At 53.4% G+C, this 18378-nt stretch overlaps 1 protein-coding gene across 1 annotated transcript in view; it reads left to right on the top strand.

Moving 5' to 3' along the window:
- Window positions 1-552: 552 nt before the first annotated feature.
- The window catches only part of LOC147080952 (CCR4-NOT transcription complex subunit 3-like), a 35019-nt gene continuing 17193 nt past the window's right edge, over window positions 553-18378 (top strand). Inside the window, 7 exon segments of the mRNA XM_085981007.1 lie at window positions 553-664; window positions 1896-2024; window positions 4740-4766; window positions 7518-7586; window positions 11053-11272; window positions 13413-13549; window positions 15741-15797. Of these exon segments, the coding sequence (XP_085837133.1) occupies window positions 1899-2024; window positions 4740-4766; window positions 7518-7586; window positions 11053-11272; window positions 13413-13549; window positions 15741-15797 (636 nt within the window). The 5' untranslated portion in view covers window positions 553-664; window positions 1896-1898.

Raw genomic sequence — 18378 nt, forward strand, 5'->3', positions numbered from 1 at the left:
GGGCTGGCGAAAGGGCCATAGACGAGGCTAGGAGGAAGGCAGGACAGGAGCTACCAGCCCCCAAGAATATGTTTCTAGAAGGTGGTGGTGAGCCGCCTTCTTGAACCGCTGCAGTCCGTGTGGTGAAGGTGCTCCCACAGTGCTGTTAGGGAGGGAGTTCCAGGATTTTGACCCAGCGACGATGAAGGATCGGCCGATATATTTCCAAGTCAGGATGGTGTGTGTGACTTGGAGGTGGAACTTGGAGTTGGTGGTGTTCCCATTCGGCTGCTGCCCTTGTCCTTCGAGGTGGAAGAGGTCGCGGGTTTGGGAGGTGCTGCCGAAGAAGCCTTGGCGAGTTGCTGCAGTGCATCTTGTAGATGGTGCACACTGCAGCCACGGTGCGCCGGTGGTGGAGGGAGTGAATGTTTAAGGTGGTGGATGAGGTGCCTATCAAGCGGGCTGCTTTGTCCTGGATGGTGTCGAGCTTCTCGAGTGTTGTTGGAGCTGCACTCATCCCGGCAAGCTTTGTACAGATGCAACATGACTTAAACCTCTTGTATCCTAACCGTCTTCCTTCTCTTTGTCCTGCCAGCGGTTACGAGACCAAATCAAAACATGGGTGGCGTCGAACGAGATTAAAGACAAAAGGCAACTGATTGAGAATCGGAGGCTGATTGAGACGGTGAGAGAACGTCGAGGGACCTTGCGTGATGGGCAGGGCTGAGGGGTCAGATATTGACCTTTCGCCCGCTGCGATCTGGGGTCAAGTTCAGTCCCCGCCGGGGGGGGGGTGCTGGAGGGTTCCTCTCTCTGGGGGTCAGGATGGGGCAGTGGATCCTGTCTCTCAAAGACCACCTTAGGAGCTGGAGGAGGTTACAGAGATAGGGAGGGGGCGAGGGCCATGGAGGGATTTGAACAGGAGGATGAGAATTGTAGGGCTGGAGGAGGTTACAGAGAGAGGGAGGGGGCGAGGGCCATGGAGGGATTTGAACAGGAGGATGAGAATTGTAGGGGCTGGAGGAGGTTACAGAGATAGGGAGGGGGCGAGGGGCCATGGAGGGATTTGAACAGGAGGATGAGAATTGTAGGGCTGGAGGAGGTTACAAAGATAGGGAGGGGGTGAGGGGCCATGGAGGGATTTGAACAGGAGGATGAGAATTGTAGGGCTGGAGGAGGTTACAGAGATAGGGAGGGGGCGAGGGGCCATGGAGGGATTTGAACAGGAGGATGAGAATTGTAGGGCTGGAGGAGGTTACAGAGATAGGGAGGGGGCGAGGGCCATGGAGGGATTTGAACAGGAGGATGAGAATTGTAGGGCTGGAGGAGGTTACAGAGATAGGGAGGGGGCGAGGGCCATGGAGGGATTTGAACAGGAGGATGAGAATTGTAGGGGCTGGAGGAGGTTACAGAGGTAGGGAGGGGGCGAGGGCCATGGAGGGATTTGAACAGGAGGATGAGAATTGTAGGGGCTGGAGGAGGTTACAGAGATAGGGAGGGGGCGAGGGCCATGGAGGTATTGAACAGGAGGATAAGATTTGTAGGGCTGGAGGAGGTTACAGAGATAGGGAGGGGGCGAGGGCCATGGAGGGATTTGAACAGGAGGATGAGAATTGTAGGGGCTGGAGGAGGTTACAGAGATAGGGAGGGGGCGAGGGGCCATGGAGGGATTTGAACAGGAGGATGAGAATTGTAGGGCTGGAGGAGGTTACAGAGATAGGGAGGGGGCGAAGGGCCATGGAGGGATTTGAACAGGAGGGTGAGAATTGTAGGGCTGGAGGAGGTTACAGAGATAGGGAGGGGGCGAGGGGCCATGGAGGGATTTGGAAAATCCTCCAGTGAAACGCCTTGGGACGTTTTACTGCTTTAAGCGTGTTCTCGTTGTGTCTCACCTTCTATCTGCCCTTTACCTCCAGCAAATGGAACGGTTCAAGGTGGTGGAGCGTGAGACCAAGACCAAAGCCTACTCCAAGGAAGGCTTGGGCCTAGCGACCAAGATCGACCCAGCGCAGAAAGAGAAGGAAGATGTTGGGCAGTGGTTGACGGTGAGTTCGTCCCTCTGAGTTCTGTGTCATTTGAAAACGTAAGAAATAGGATGAGGCCTGGATTACGGGGCTCGAGTCCTAGAGTATATACATCTACCTCCGACAGTGCAGCGCTCCCTCAGTACTGGCACCGGGGAGTGTGGGCCTGGATTATGGGGCTCGAGTCCCAGAGTATATACATCTACCTCCGACAGTACAGCACTCCCTCAGTACTGGCACCGGGGAGTGTGGGCCTGGATTATGTAGCTCAAGTCCTAGAATATATACATCTACCTCCGACAGTGCATTGCTCCCTCAGTACTGGCACCGGGGAGTGTGGGCCTGGATTATGGGGCTCGAGTCCTAGAGTATATACATCTACCTCCGACAGTGCATTGCTCCCTCAGTACTGGCACCGGGGAGTGTGGGCCTGGATTATGGGGCTCGAGTCCTAGAGTATATACATCTACCTCCGACAGTGCATTGCTCCCTCAGTTCTGGCACCGGGGAGTGTGGGCCTGGATTATGGGGCTCGAGTCCTAGAGTATATACATCTACCTCCGACAGTGCAGTGCTCCCTCAGTACTGGCACCGGGAGTGTAGGCCTGGATTATGGGGCTCATGTCCTAGAGTATATACATCTACTTCCGACAGTGCAGCGCTCCCTCAGTACTGGCACCGGGGAGTGTGCGCCTGGATTATGGGGCTCGAGTCCTAGAGTATATACATCTACCTCCGACAGTGCAGCACTCCCTCAGTACTGGCACCGGGGAGTGTGGGCCTGGATTATGGAGCTCGAGTCCCTGGAGTATATACATCTACCTCCGACAGTGCAACGCTCCCTCAGTACTGGCACCGGGGAGTGTGGGCCTGGATTATGGGGCTCGAGTCCTAGAGTATATACATGTACGTCCGACAGTGCAGCGCTCCCTCAGTACTGGCACCGGGGATTGTGGGCCTGGATTATGGGGCTCGAGTCTCTGGAGTATATACATCTACCTCCGACAGTGCAACGCTCCCTCAGTACTGGCACCGGGGAGTGTGGGCCTGGATTATGGGGCTCGAGTCCTAGAGTATATACATGTACGTCCGACAGTGCAGCGCTCCCTCAGTACTGGCACCGGGGATTGTGGGCCTGGATTATGGGGCTCGAGTCTCTGGAGTATATACATCTACCTCCGACAGTGCAACGCTCCCTCAGTACTGGCACCGGGGAGTGTGGGCCTGGATTATGGGGCTCGAGTCCTAGAGTATATACATGTACCTCCGACAGTGCAGCGCTCCCTCAGTACTGGCACCAGGGAGTGTGGGCCTGGATTATGAGGCTCGAGTCCAAGAGTATATACATCTACCTCCGACAGTGCAGCGCTCCCTCAGTACTGGCACCGGGGAGTGTGGGCCTGGATTATGAGGCTCGAGTCCAAGAGTATATACATCTACCTCCGACAGTGCAGCGCTCCCTCAGTACCGGCACTGGGGTGTGTGGGCCTGGATTATGAGGCTCGGGTCCTAGAGTATATACATCTACCTCCGACAGTGCAGTGCTCCCTCAGTACTGGCACCGGGGAGTGTGGGCCCTGCTTATGGGGCTTGAGTCCTTGAGTATATACATCTACCTCCGACAGTGCAGCGCTCCCTCAGTACTGGCACCGGGGAGTGTGGGCCTGGATTATGGGGCTCGAGTCCTAGAGTATATACATCTACCTCCGACAGTGCAGCGCTCCCTCAGTACTGGCACCGGGGAGTGTGCGCCTGGATTATGGGGCTAGAGTCCTAGAGTATATACATCTACCTCCGACAGTGCAGCGCTCCCTCAGTACTGGCACCGGGGAGTGTGGGCCTGGATTATGGAGCTCAAGTCCTAGAGTATATACATCTAACTCCGACAGTGCAGCGCTCCCTCAGTACTGGCACCGGGGAGTGTGCGCCTGGATTATGGGGCTTGAGTCCTAGAGTATATACATCTACCTCCGACAGTGCAGCGCTCCCTCAGTACTGGCACCGGGGAGTGTGGGCCTGGCTTATGGGGCTTGAGTCCTTGAGTATATACATCTACCTCCGACAGTGCAGCGCTCCCTCAGTACTGGCACCAGGGAGTGTGGGCCTGGATTATGGGGCTCGAGTCCTAGAGTATATACATCTACCTCCGACAGTGCAGCACTCCCTCAGTACTGGCACCGGGGAGTGTGGGCCTGGATTATGGGGCTCGAGTCCTAGAGTGTATACATCTACCTCCGACAGTTCAACGCTCCCTCAGTACTGGCACCGGGGATTGTGGGCCTGGATTATGGAGCTCGAGTCCTAGAGTGTATACATCTACCTCCGACAGTGCAGCGCTCCCTCAGTACTGGCACCGGGGAGTGTGAGCCTGGATTATGGGGCTCGAGTCCTAGAGTATATACATCTACCTCCGACAGTGCAGCGCTCCCTCAGTACTGGCACCGGGGAGTGTGGGCCTGGATTATGGAGCTCGAGTCCTTGAGTATATCCATCCACCTGTCCTCACTAAAGTCCGAGGTTGGGACGACTGTTGTTGGTGTATTCGTCATCACCGTGACTCTCCCTTCCAGCCCCAATGTCTCTCCTTTGGTCCCAGGCAGTCAAAGTGAATTTCCAAAGGCCCATCGAATCTCCTCACTCCCTCCTCCTCGACCCTGAGTGTTAATTATCTCACTTTTGTGCCGTGTGTGACCCCTGTTATTTTTTCCTCTTTTTCTCTCTCCCTCTCGCCAACAGAACACAATCGACACTTTAAACATGCAGGTAAGGACAGATCTCACTTCGCGCTCGCTCGCGAGACCCAGCACCTAGAACGTGCGATGGGAGCGCTGCGGCTCCCCAAAATCTACCGGCCGCGGTTTAAAAAATTTCTAGTAGAGCTGTTTCAAAGCGCTGGCGTGATGGGCCGAATGGCTTCCTTCTGTGCCCTGCCTATGAAATACGGGCCTAAGGAAGCACAGTGGTTGGGATCGAACATAGAACGTAGAAAAATAGGAGCAGGAGTCGGCAATTCGGCCCTTCGAGCCTGCTCCGCCATTCAATATGATCATGGCTGATCCTCTATCTCAATACCATAATCCCGCTCTCTCCCCATACCCCTTGATGCCTTTTGTGTCTAGAAATCTATCGATCTCCTTCTTCAATATATTCAGTGACTTGGCCTCCACAGCCTTCTGTGGTAGAGAATTCCACAGGTTCATCACCCTCTGAGTGAAGACATTTCTCCTCATCTCAGTCCTCAATGTCCTACCCCGTATCCTGAGACTGTGACCCCTCGTTATAGACCCCCCAGCCAGGGGAAACATCCTCCCTGCATCCAGTCTGTCTAGCCCGGTTAGAATTTTAAACATTTCAATGAGATCCCCTCTCATTCTTCTAAACTCCAGTGATTACAGGCCTTGTCGACCCAATCTCTCCTCATACAACAGTCCTGCCATCCCAGGAATCAGTCTGGTGAACCTTCGCTGCACTCCCTCTATGGCAAGTATATCCTTTCTTAGGTAAGGAGACCAAAACTGCACACAGTACTCCAGGTGTGGTCTCACCAAGGCCCTGTACAACTGTAGTAAGACAACCTTGCTCCTGTACTCAGTGAAGGCCAACATACCATTTGCCTTCTTAACTGCTTGCTGGATGGGCTGATAAGTGACAGGTAACATTCGCGCCACACAAGTGCCAGGCAATGAGTATCTCCAACAAGCAACAGTCTAGCCACCGCCCCTTGACATTCAACAGCATTACCATCGCCGAATCCCCCACCATCAACATCCTGGGGGGTCACCATTGACCAGAAACTTAACTGGACCAGCCACATAAATACTGTGGCTACAAGAGCAGGTCAGAGGCTGGGTATTCTGCGGTGAGTGTCTCACCTCCTGACTCCCCAAAGCCTTTCCACCATCTACAAGGCACAAGTCAGGAGTGTGATGGAATACTCTCCACTTGCCTGGATGAGTGCAGCTCCAACAACGCTCAAGAAGCTCGACACCATCCAGGACAAAGCAGCCCCGCTTGATTGGCACCCCATGCACCACCTTAAACATTCACTCCCTCCACCGCCGGCGCACCGTGGCTGCAGTGTGTACCATCTACAAGATGCACTGCAGCAACTCGCCAAGGCTTCTTCGGCAGCACCTCCCAAACCCGCGACCTCTTCCACCTAGAAGGACAAGGGCAGCAGGCGCACGGGAACACCACCACCTCCAAGTTCCAGGGATCAGTCACTCTTCTGAATTCAAGAGAATACAGGCCTAGTTTACTCAATCTCTTCAGCAGAAACATGGCAAATGCACTATAATGTGGATAAATGTGAGGTTATCCACTTTGGTGGCAAAAACAGGAAGGCAGATTATTATTTGAATGGCAATAGATTGGGAGAAGGGGAAGTGCAAAGAGACCTGGGTGTTATTGTGCACCAGTCGCTGAAGGTAAGCATGCAGGTGCAGCAGGCGGTTAAGAAGGTAAATGGTATGTTGGCCTTCATAGCAAGAGTGTTCGAGTACAGGAACAAGGATGTCTTGCTGCAGTTGTACAGGGCCTTGGTGAGACCACACCTTGACTATTGTGTGCAGTTTTGGTCACCTTACCTGAGGAAGGACGTTCTTGCCATGGAGGGAGTGCAGCGAAGATTCACCAGGCTGATACCTGGGATGGCAGGAATGACGTATGAGGAGAGATTGTGTCGATTGGGCTTATACTCAGTGGAGTTTAGAAGATTGAGAGGGGATCTCATTGAAACCTATAAAATTCTGTCAGGTCTGGACAGACTAGATGCAGGAAGGATGTTTCGGATGGCCGGGGATTCCAGAACCAGGGGTCATAGTCTAAGGATAAGGGGTAATCCATTTAGGACTGAGATGAGGAGGAATTTCTTCACCCAGAGAGTGGGGAACCTGTGGAATTCTCTGCCACAGAGGGCGGTGGAGGCCAGTTCATTAAATATATTCAAGAAGGAGTTGGATATATTTCTTAAGGCTAAAGGGATCAAGGGATATGGGGAGAAGGCAGGGACAGGGTACTGAATTTGGATGATCAGCCATGATCTCATTGAATGGCGGAGCGGGCTCGAGAGGCCGAATGGCCTACTCCTGCTCCTATCTTCTATGTTTCTCATACGACAGTCCCGCCATCCCAGGAACCAGTCTAGTGAACCTTTGTTGCACTCCCTCTGTGGCAAGTATATCCTTCCTTAGGTTAGGAGACCAGAACTGCACACACTGCTCCAGGTGTGGTCTCGCCAAAGCCCCACCCTTTCAAATAATCGTTAAATGGCAACATGTCGAGCAGCAATTTGGGGGAAGGTCGGAGGTGTTTCTCCGCCGCGCCGGCTGAGGGGCCACCGCGCCACCGGTGGTGGGAGGGTGTAAATGCGGCGTGACCCGTTTACATTGGAATTTTCCATTTATAACGGGATGTGACAACAGGAAGTGAGGTGTATGTTGCACACTGCGGGCAGAATTACGGCTTGTGTTTAATCCCTCGACGCATCATCCTGCTCTTGCGTCCTTGGCACAGGTGGACCAGTTCGAAAGCGAGGTGGAGTCCCTCTCGGTACAAACACGGAAGAAGAAAGGAGACAAAGAGGTGAGCCAGATACCCGCCAAGTTACCGGCTTCACTCTGAGTCGCGTAGAGTGTGCGGGATACAGGGACTAAAATACAGAGTAAAGCTCCCTCTACACTGTCCCGTCAAACACTCCCAGGGCAGGTACAGCATGGGTTAGATAGAGAGTAAAGCTCCCTCTACACTGTCCCATCAAACACTCGCAGGGCAGGTACAGCATGGGGTCAGATACAGAGTAAAGCTCCCTCTACACTGTCCCATCAAACACTCCCAGGGCAGGTACAGCACGGGTTAGATACAGAGTAAAGCTCCCTCTACACTGTACCATCAAACACTCCCAGGGCAGGTACAGCACGGGTTAGATACAGAGTAAAGCTCCCTCTACACTGTCCCATCAAACACTCCCAGGGCAGGTACAGCACGGGGTTAGATACAGAGTAAAGCTCCCTCTACACTGTCCCATCAAACACTCCCAGGGCAGGTACAGCATGGGGTTAGATACAGAGTAAAGCTCCCTCTACACTGCCCCATCAAACACTGCCAGGGCAGGTGCAGCACGGGTTAGATACAGAGTAAAGCTCCCTCTACACTGTCCCATCAAACACTCGCAGGGCAGGTACAGCATGGGGTCAGATACAGAGTAAAGCTCCCTCTACACTGTCCCATCAAACACTCCCAGGGCAGGTACAGCACGGGTTAGATACAGAGTAAAGCTCCCTCTACACTGTCCCATCAAACACTCCCAGGGCAGGTACAGCACGGGGTTAGATACAGAGTAAAGCACCCTCTACACTGTCCCATCAAACACTCCCAGGGCAGGTACAGCACGGGGTTAGATACAGAGTAAAGCTCCCTCTACACTGTCCCATCAAACACTCCCAGGGCAGGTACAGCACGGGGTTAGATACAGAGTAAAGCTCCCTCTGCACTGTCCCATCAAACACTCCCAGGGCAGGCACAGCACGGGTTAGATACAGAGTAAAGCTCCCTCTACACTGTCCCATCAAACACTCCCAGGGCAGGTACAGCACGGGTTAGATACAGAGTAAAGCTCCCTCTACACTGTCCCATCAAACACTCCCAGGGCAGGTACAGCACGGGGTTAGATACAGAGTAAAGCTCCCTCTACACTGTCCCATCAAACACTCTCAGGGCAGGTACAGCACGGGGTTAGATACAGAGTAAAGCTCTCTCTACACTGTCCCATCAAACACTCCCAGGGCAGGTACAGCACGGGATAGATACAGAGTAAAGCTCCCTCTACACTGTCCCATCAAACACTCCCAGGGCAGGTACAGCACCGGTTAGATACAGAGTAAAGCTCCCTCTACACTGTCCCATCAAACACTCCCAGGGCAGGTACAGCACGGGGTTAGATACAGAGTAAAGCTCTCTCTACACTGTCCCATCAAACACTCCCAGGGCAGGTACAGCACAGGTTAGATACAGAGTAAAGCTCCCTCTACACTGTCCCATCAAACACTCCCGGGGCAGGTACAGCACGGGTTAGATACAGAGTAAAGCTCCCTCTACACTGTCCCATCAAACACTCCCAGGACAGGTACAGCACGGGGTTAGATACAGAGTAAAGCTCTCTCTACACTGTCCCATCAAACACTCCCAGGGCAGGTACAGCACGGGTTAGATACAGAGTAAAGCTCCCTCTACACTGTCCCCATCAAACACTCCCAGGGCAGGTACAGCACCGGTTAGATACAGAGTAAAGCTCCCTCTACACTGTCCCATCAAACACTCCCAGGGCAGGTACAGCACGGGGTTAGATACAGAGTAAAGCTCCCTCTACACTGTCCCATCAAACACTCCCAGGGCAGGTACAGCACGGGTTAGATACAGAGTAAAGCTCCCTCTACACTGTCCCATCAAACACTCCCAGGGCAGGTACAGCACGGGGTTAGATACAGAGTAAAGCTCCCTCTACACTGTCCCATCAAACACTCCCAGGGCAGGTACAGCACGGGTTAGATACAGAGTAAAGCTCCCTCTACACTGTCCCATCAAGCACTCCCAGGGCAGGTACAGCACGGGTTAGATACAGAGTAAAGCTCCCTCTACACTGTCCCCATCAAACACTCCCAGGGCAGGTACAGCACGGGTTAGATACAGAGTAAAGCTCCCTCTACACTGTCCCATCAAGCACTCCCAGGGCAGGTACAGCACGGGTTAGATACAGAGTAAAGCTCCCTCTACACTGTCCCCATCAAACACTCCCAGGGCCGGTACAGCACAGGTTAGATACAGAGTAAAGCTCCCTCTACACTGTCCCATCAAACACTCCCAGGGCAGGTACAGCACGGGTTAGATACAGAGTAAAGCTCCCTCTACACTGTCCCATCAAACACTCCCAGGGCAGGTACAGCACGGGGTTAGATACAGAGTAAAGCTCCCTCTACACTGTCCCATCAAACACTCCCAGGGCAGGTACAGCACGGGGTTAGATACAGAGTAAAGCTCCCTCTACAGTGTCCCATCAAACACTCCCAGGGCAGGTACAGCACGGGGTTAGATACAGAGTAAAGCTCCCTCTACACTGTCCCATCAAACACTCCCAGGGCAGGTACAGCACGGGGTTAGATACAGAGTAAAGCTCCCTCTGCACTGTCCCATCAAACACTCCCAGGGCAGGTACAGCACGGGTTAGATAGAGAGTAAAGCTCCCTCTACACTGTCCCATCAAACACTCCCAGGGCAGGTACAGCACGGGGTTAGATACAGAGTAAAGCTCCCTCTGCACTGTCCCATCAAACACTCCCAGGGCAGGTACAGCCCAGGTTAGATACAGAGTAAAGCTCCCTCTACACTGTCCCATCAAACACTCCCAGGGCAGGTACAGCACGGGGTTAGATACAGAGTAAAGCTCCCTCTACACTGTCCCATCAAACACTCCCAGGGCAGGTACAGCACGGGATTAGATACAGAGTAAAGCTCCCTCTACACTGTCCCATCAAACACTCCCAGGGCAGGTACAGCACGGGGTTAGATACAGAGTAAAGCTCCCTCTGCACTGTCCCATCAAACACTCCCAGGGCAGGTACAGCCCAGGTTAGATACAGAGTAAAGCTCCCTCTACACTGTCCCATCAAACACTCCCAGGGCAGGTACAGCACGGGGTTAGATACAGAGTAAAGCTCCCTCTACACTGTCCCATCAAACACTCCCAGGGCAGGTACAGCACGGGATTAGATACAGAGTAAAGCTCCCTCTACACTGTCCCATCAAACACTCCCAGGGCAGGTACAGCACGGGTTAGATACAGAGTAAAGCTCCCTCTACACTGTCCCATCAAACACTCCCAGGGCAGGTACAGCACGGGGTTAGATACAGAGTCAGCGCCCGTGGGGACTCGTCCCCCCAGCGAGGAGGGAAAGTTAAAAGAGCTACCTTTCTAATTTGCCGAAATTGCCTTTTGCCCCCTCCCCTCGACCCCCTCCCCCTTAACCCCATGGACCCTTGATACCCTCCCGTGCAGAAGCAGGACCGGATCGAGGAGCTGAAGCAGCACGTGGACAAGCACCGGTACCACATCCGGATGCTGGAGACCATTCTCCGGATGCTGGACAACGACTCCATTGTGGTGGAGTCGATCCGGAAAATCAAGGACGACGTGGAGTATTACATCGACTCGGGGCAGGACACCGACTTCGAGGAGAACGAGTTTCTGTACGACGACTTGGACCTGGAAGAGATCCGTGAGTGGCAGGGAGCAGGGGTTTGGGGTTAGCATGCAGGTGCAGCAGGCGGTTAAGAAGGCAAATGGTATGATGGCCTTCGTAGCGAGAGGGTTCGAGTACAGGAGCAAGGATGTCTTGCTGCAGTTGTACAGGGCCTTGTGAGACCACACCTTGAGTATTGTGTGCAAGTTTTGGTCGCCTTATCTGAGGAAGGATGTTCTTGCCATGGAGGGAGTGCGGCGAAGATTCACCAGGCTGATACCTGGGATGGCAGGAATGACGTATGAGGAGAGATTGGGTCGATTGGGCTTGTATTCGCTGGAGTTTAGAAGAATGAGAGGGGATCTCATTGAAACTTATAAAATTCTAACAGGACTAGACAGACTCGATGCAGGAAGGATGTTCCCGATGGCGGGAGAGTCCAGAACCAGGGGTCACAGTCTAAGGATAAGGGGTAAGCCATTTAGGACAGAGATGAGGAGGAATTTCTTCACCCAGAGAGTGGTGAACCTGTGGAATTCTCTACCACAGAAGGCAGTGGAGGCCAATTCATTAAATATATTCAAGAAGGAGTTGGATATATTTCTTAAGGCTAAAGGGATCAAGGGATATGGGGAGAAGGCAGGGACCGGGTACTGAACTTGGATGATCAGCCATGATCTCATTGAATGGCGGAGCAGGCTTGAGGGGCCGAATGGCCTACTCCTGCTCCTATCTTCTGTGGTAAATGAGTGACCCCTAGTTCTAGATTCTCCCACAAGAGGGAACATCCTCTCCACATCCGCCCTGTCCAGACCCCTCCGGATCTTCTATGTTTCAATCAAGTCACTTCTTACTCTTCTAAACTCCAGCGGATTCAAGCCTAGCCTGTCCAACCTTTCCTCATAAGACAACCCGCCCATTCCAGGTATTAGTCTAGTGAACCTTCGCTGAACTGCCTCCAGCGCATTTACATACTTAAATAAGGAGACCAATACCATGCACCGTACTCCAGATGTGGTCTCACCAATGCCCTGACGAAATGGCCAAAGACCTTTCAGCCGCTCTTCCCAGCTCTCCACCAATGACAGTTGACCTTGCAGTTGAGATCGGCGAACTCGGGAGAGGCCGCGGATGGAGCCCTTCCGATAAGACGTTAAACCAGGGGTCTCGTCTGCTGTCTCAGCTGGGTGTTCAAGATCCCGCGGCCACTGTGGGAGGAGAGTTCTCCTTGGTGTCCTGGGCACCAACGTTGCGCTCTCATCTTAAACAGATCAAGTCACCTCGTGGGGTCTTGCTGTGCGCAAAAATGGCTGCCGCCTCTGCCCGCATCATGACATCGACCGCTCGTCAAAGGCCACTGACGTTTTGTGAAGAGGTTCGGCACAGTTCTGAGAATCTTGTCGCTGGCAAGGCCGGCCTTTATTGCCCATCCCTAGTTGCCCTCGAGAAGGTGGTGGTGAGCCGCCTTCTTGAACCGCTGCAGTCCGTGTGGTGAAGGTGCTCCCACAGTGCTGTTAGGGAGGGAGTTCCAGGATTTTGACCCAGCGACGATGAAGGAACGGCCAATATATTTCCAAGTCGGGATGGTGTGTGACTTGGAGGTGGTGGTGTTCCCCGTGCGCCTGCTGCCCTTGACCTTCTAGGTGGAAGAGGTCACAGGTTTGGGAGGTGCTGCCAAAGAAGCCTTGGTGAGTTGCTGCAGTGCATCTTGTAGATGGTCCACACTGCAGCCACGGTGCGCCGGTGGTGGAGGGAGTGAATGTTTAAGGTGGTGGATGGGGTGCTGATCAAGCGGGCTGCTTTGCCCTGGATGGTGTCGAGCTTCTTGAGTGTTGTTGGAGCTGCACTCATCCAGGCAAGTGGAGAGTATTCCATCACACTCCTGACTTGTGGGTTGTAGATGGTGGAGAGGCTTTGGGGAGTCAGGAGGTGAGACACTCGCCGCAGAATACCCAGCCTCTGTTGCCACATTAGTTATGTGGCTGGTCCAGTTAAGTTTCTGGTCAATGGTGATGGGCTATGTGATGGTGGGGGATTCGGCGATGGGCATGTCAAGGGGCGATGGTTGGACGCTCTCCTTTTGGAGACGGGGGGCTTTAAGCTTCTCGTTCATTGTGTGTGGGTGCTCTCTCGTAACTCCCCTCTCTTTCTCCTCCCTCCCCAAACCCATACACAGCTCAGCCGGTTCTCGTCCCCAGCTCGCCTGCGAGCAACAGCAACTTGGAGGAGGAGATGTTCATCCAGTTCAGCAGCACCCCGACCTCCACCACTTCCAGTTCGCCTGTCCCCCCGAGTCCTGCCAACTGCTACACGGTGAGTATTACCATCGGCGCGTTGCATCGGGAGTTGGGGTGGGATGGGAACCGAGAAGGTTTAACGGGGAGATTGACCAGAATGGTACCAGGGATGAGGGACTTCAGTGATGTGGAGAAGCTGGGATTGTTCTCCTTGGAGCAGAGAAGGTTAAGGGGAGATTGACCAGAATGGTACCAGGGATGAGGGACTTCAGTGATGTGGAGAGACTGGAGAAGCTGGGATTGTTCTCCTTAGAGCAGAGAAGGTTAAGGGGAGATTGACCAGAATGATACCAGGGATGAGGGACTTCAGTGATGTGGAGAAGCTGGGGTTGTTCTCCTTAGAGCAGAGAAGGTTAAGGGGGAGATTGACTAGAATGGTACCAGGGATGAGGGACTTCAGTGATGTGAAGAGACTGAAGAAGCTGGGATTGTTCTCCTTAGAGCAGAGAAGGTTAAGGGGAGATTGACCAGAATGGTACCGGGGATGAGGGACTTCAGTGATGTGGAGAGACTGGAGAAGCTGGGGTTGTTCTCCTTAGAGCAGAGAAGGTTAAGGGGAGATTGACCAGAATGGTACCAGGGGATGAGGGACTTCAGTGATGTGGAGAGACTGGAGAAGCTGGGGTTGTTCTCCTTAGAGCAGAGAAGGTTAAGGGGGAGATTGACCAGAATGGTACCAGGGATGAGGGACTTCAGTGATGTGGAGAGACTGGAGAAGCTGGGATTGTTCTCCTTAGAGCAGAGAAGGTTAAGGGGAGATTGACCAGAATGGTGCCAGGGATGAGGGACTTCAGTGATGTGGAGAGACTGGAGAAGCTGGGGTTGTTCTCCTTAGAGCAGAGAAGGTTAAGGGGAGATTGACCAGAATGGTACCAGGGATGAGGGACTTCAGTGATGTGGAGAGACTGGAGAAGCTGGGATTGTTCTCCTTAGAGCAGAGAAGGTTAAGGGGAGATTGACCAGAATGGTACCAGGGATGAGGGACTTCAGTGATGTGGAGAGACTGGAGAAGCTGGGATTGTTCTCCTTAGAGCAGAGAAGGTTAAGGGGAGATTGACCAGAATGGTACCAGGGGATGAGGGACTTCAGTGATGTGGAGAGACTGGAGAAGCTGGGGTTGTTCTCCTTAGAGCAGAGAAGGTTAAGGGGGAGATTGACCAGAATGGTACCGGGGATGAGGGACTTCAGTGATGTGGAGAGACTGGAGAAGCTGGGATTGTTCTCCTTAGAGCAGAGAAGGTTAAGGGGAGATTGACCAGAATGGTACCAGGGATGAGGGACTTCAGTGATGTGGAGAGACTGGAGAAGCTGGGGTTGTTCTCCTTAGAGCAGAGAAGGTTAAGGGGAGATTGACCAGAATGGTCCCAGGGATGAGGGACTTCAGTGATGTGGAGAGACTGGAGAAGCTGGGGTTGTTCTCCTTAGAGCAGAGAAGGTTAAGGGGAGATTGACCAGAATGGTACCAGGGATGAGGGACTTCAGTGACGTGGAGAGACTGGAGAAGCTGGTGTTGTTCTCCTTAGAGCACAGAAGGTTAAGGGGAGATTGACCAGAATGGGACCGGGGATGAGGGACTTCAGTGATGTGGAGAGACTGGAGAAGCTGGGGTTGTTCTCCTTAGAGCAGAGAAGGTTAAGGGGAGATTTGATCGAGGTGTTCAAAACCATGAAGGGTTTTGATGGAGTAAATAAGGAGAAACTGTTTCCAGTGGCAGGAGGGTCGGTAACCAGAGGACACAGATTGAAGATAATCGGTAAAAGAACCAGAGGGGGAGATGAGGAAACATTTCTTTACGCAGCGAGTTGTTGTGATCTGGAATGCGCTGCCTGAAAGGGCGGTGGAAGCAGATTCAATAGTAACTTTCAAAAGGGAATTGGAGAAATACTTGAAGGGGAAAATTTGCAGGGCTGTGGGGAACGAGCGAGGGGGGAGTGGGACTAATTGGGGAGCTCGACCCAAAGAGCCGGCACAGGCACGGTGGGCCGAATGGCCTCCTTCTGTGCTCTGTGGCTCCTTGCCTCTCGTGATCCTCCCCCCTACCTCCTCGTCGCTTTGCTTCCCATCACCCTGAACCCTCCCCCTTTTCCCCCTGTCTGCGGTTTCCTCGTCCCTCTCTCCTCCGCGGGGTACGAAAGCGCGGTTAGTTTTTCTCCTCTCGTTCCCCCCACCACCGTCTCTCAAGCCTTCTCTTTTTGGAACCTCAACAGGACAACCTTGAGGAAGAGAAGAGGAGAGGGCGCTCGACAGACAGCGAGACTATCCAGGTGGGTCCAGCGGTCGGTTTAATTTAGTAAGTCGGTGGCCGAACAGGTTGAATCGGGGCAATGTCGGAGAGAGAGGTTCCCTTGGTCTCCCCGAGCTCAGCTTCCGACCAAATCCCTGTGACGTAAGGAAACTACTCGGCACTTGGTCTAAGCGTTAAACAAAGCTTTCATCAACTGTTTTACAACATGGAGGTCTAGTTGTGTCCTTCACTAGTTCCTGTTAAAGAATGTCCTGAGCAAGCTGGGCCCACACCCGAGTATTTATACTCTCCCTGGACAGCGCCACCCGCAGGCCGCCCAGTATTATTTCATGTCATTCTCCATGGCCCTCGCCCCCTCCCTATCTCTGTAACCTCCTCCAGCCCTACAATTCTCATCCTCCTGTTCAAATCCCTCCATGGCCCTCAGCCCCTCCCTATCTCTGTAACCTCCTCCAGCCCTACAATTCTCATCCTCCTGTTCAAATCCCTCCATGGACCTCGCCTCCTCCCTATCTCTGTAACCTCCTCCAGCCCTACAATTCTCATCCTCCTGTTCAAATCCCTCCATGGCCCTCGCCCCCTCCCTATCTCTGTAACCTCCTCCAGCCCTACAATTCTCATCCTCCTGTTCAAATCCCTCCATGGCCCTCGCCCCCTCCCTATCTCTGTAACCTCCTCCAGCCCCTACAATTCTCATCCTCCTGTTCAAATCCCTCCATGGCCCTCGCTCCCTCCCTCTCTCTGTAACCTCCTCCAGCCCCTACAATTCTCATCCTCCTGTTCAAATCCCTCCATGGCCCCTCGCCCCCTCCCTATCTCTCTAACCTCCTCCAGCCCTACAATTCTCATCCTCCTGTTCAAATCCCTCCATGGCCCCTCACCCTCTCCCTATCTCTGTAACCTCCCCCAGCCCTACAATTCTCATCCTCCTGTTCAAATCCCTCCATGGCCCCTCGCCCCCTCCCTATCTCTGTAACCTCCTCCAGCCCCTACAATTCTCATCCTCCTGTTCAAATCCCTCCATGGGCCCTCGCCCCCTCCCTATCTCTGTAACCTCCTCCAGCCCTACAATTCTCATCCTCCTGTTCAAATCCCTCCATGGCCCTCGCCCCCTCCCTATCTCTGTAACCTCCTCCAGCCCTACAATTCTCATCCTCCTGTTCAAATCCCTCCATGGCCCCTCGCCCCCTCCCTATCTCTGTAACCTCCTCCAGCCCCTACAATTCTCATCCTCCTGTTCAAATCCCTCCATGGGCCCTCGCCTCCTCCCTATCTCTGTAACCTCCTCCAGCCCCTACAATTCTCATCCTCCTGTTCAAATCCCTCCATGGGCCCTCACCCCTCCCTATCTCTGTAACCTCCTCCAGCCCCTACAATTCTCATCCTCCTGTTCAAATCCCTCCATAGCCCTCGCCCCCTCCCTATTTCTAACCTACAATTCTCATCCTCCTGTTCAAATCCCTCCATGGCCCCTCGCCCCCTCCCTATCTCTGTAACCTCCTCCATCCCTACAATTCTCATCCTCCTGTTAAAATCCCTCCATGGCCCCTCGCCCTCTCCCTATCTCTGTAACCTCCTCCAGCCCCTACAATTCTCATCCTCCTGTTCAAATCCCTCCACGGCCCCTCGCCCCCTCCCTATCTCTGTAACCTCCTCCATCCCTACAATTCTCATCCTCCTGTTCAAAACCCTCCATGGCCCCTCGCCCTCTCCCTATCTCTGTAACCTCCTCCAGCCCCTACAATTCTCATCCTCCTGTTCAAATCCCTCCATGGCCCCTCGCCCCCTCCCTATCTCTGTAACCTCCTCCAGCCCTACGACCCTCCAAGATCTCTGCGCTCCTCCAATTCTGCCCTCTTGAGCATCCCCGATTTCCATCGCTCCACCATTGGCGGCCGTGCCTTCAGCTGCCTGGGGCCCTGAGCTCTGGAATTCCCTCCCTAAACCTCTCCGCCTCTCTCTCCTCCTTTAAGACGCTCCTTAAAACCGACCTCTTTGACCCAGCTTTTGGTCACCTGTCCTAATATCTCCTTATGTGGCTCGGTGTCAGATAGTGTTTGATAATCGCTCCCGTGAAGCGCCGTGAGACGTTTTACTATATTAAAGGCGGGCTATAAATACAAGTTGTTGTTAAGAACCTACGGTATAGGAGCAGGAGTAGGTGATACGGCCCCTCGAGTCTGCTCCGCCATTCATCAAGATCATGGCTGATCTACCTCAACTCCACCTTCCTGCACTATCCCCGTATCACTCGATTCCCTTCGTTCCTAGAAATTTATCGATCTCGGCCTTGAATATACTCAACGACTGAGCCTCCACAGCCCTCTGGGGCAGAGAATTCCAAAGATTCACCGCCCTCTGAGTGAAGAAATTCCTCCTCATCTCAGTCCTCAATGGCCGACCCCTTATCCTGAGACTGTGACCCCTGGTTCGAGACTCTCCAGCCCAGGGGGGAGACAGCCTCTCAGCACCTACCCTGTCAATCCCCCTCAGAATCTTATATGTTTCAATGAGATCACCTCTCATTCTCCTAAACTCCAGGGAGTATCGGCCCAATCTACTCAATCTCTCATCATAGGACAACCCTCTCACCCCAGGAA

The sequence above is a fragment of the Somniosus microcephalus genome, unplaced genomic scaffold (genome assembly GCF_052327205.1).
Source record: "Somniosus microcephalus isolate GS21.2 unplaced genomic scaffold, FLI_Smic_1.0 scaffold941, whole genome shotgun sequence".
Lineage (NCBI taxonomy): Eukaryota > Metazoa > Chordata > Chondrichthyes > Squaliformes > Somniosidae > Somniosus > Somniosus microcephalus.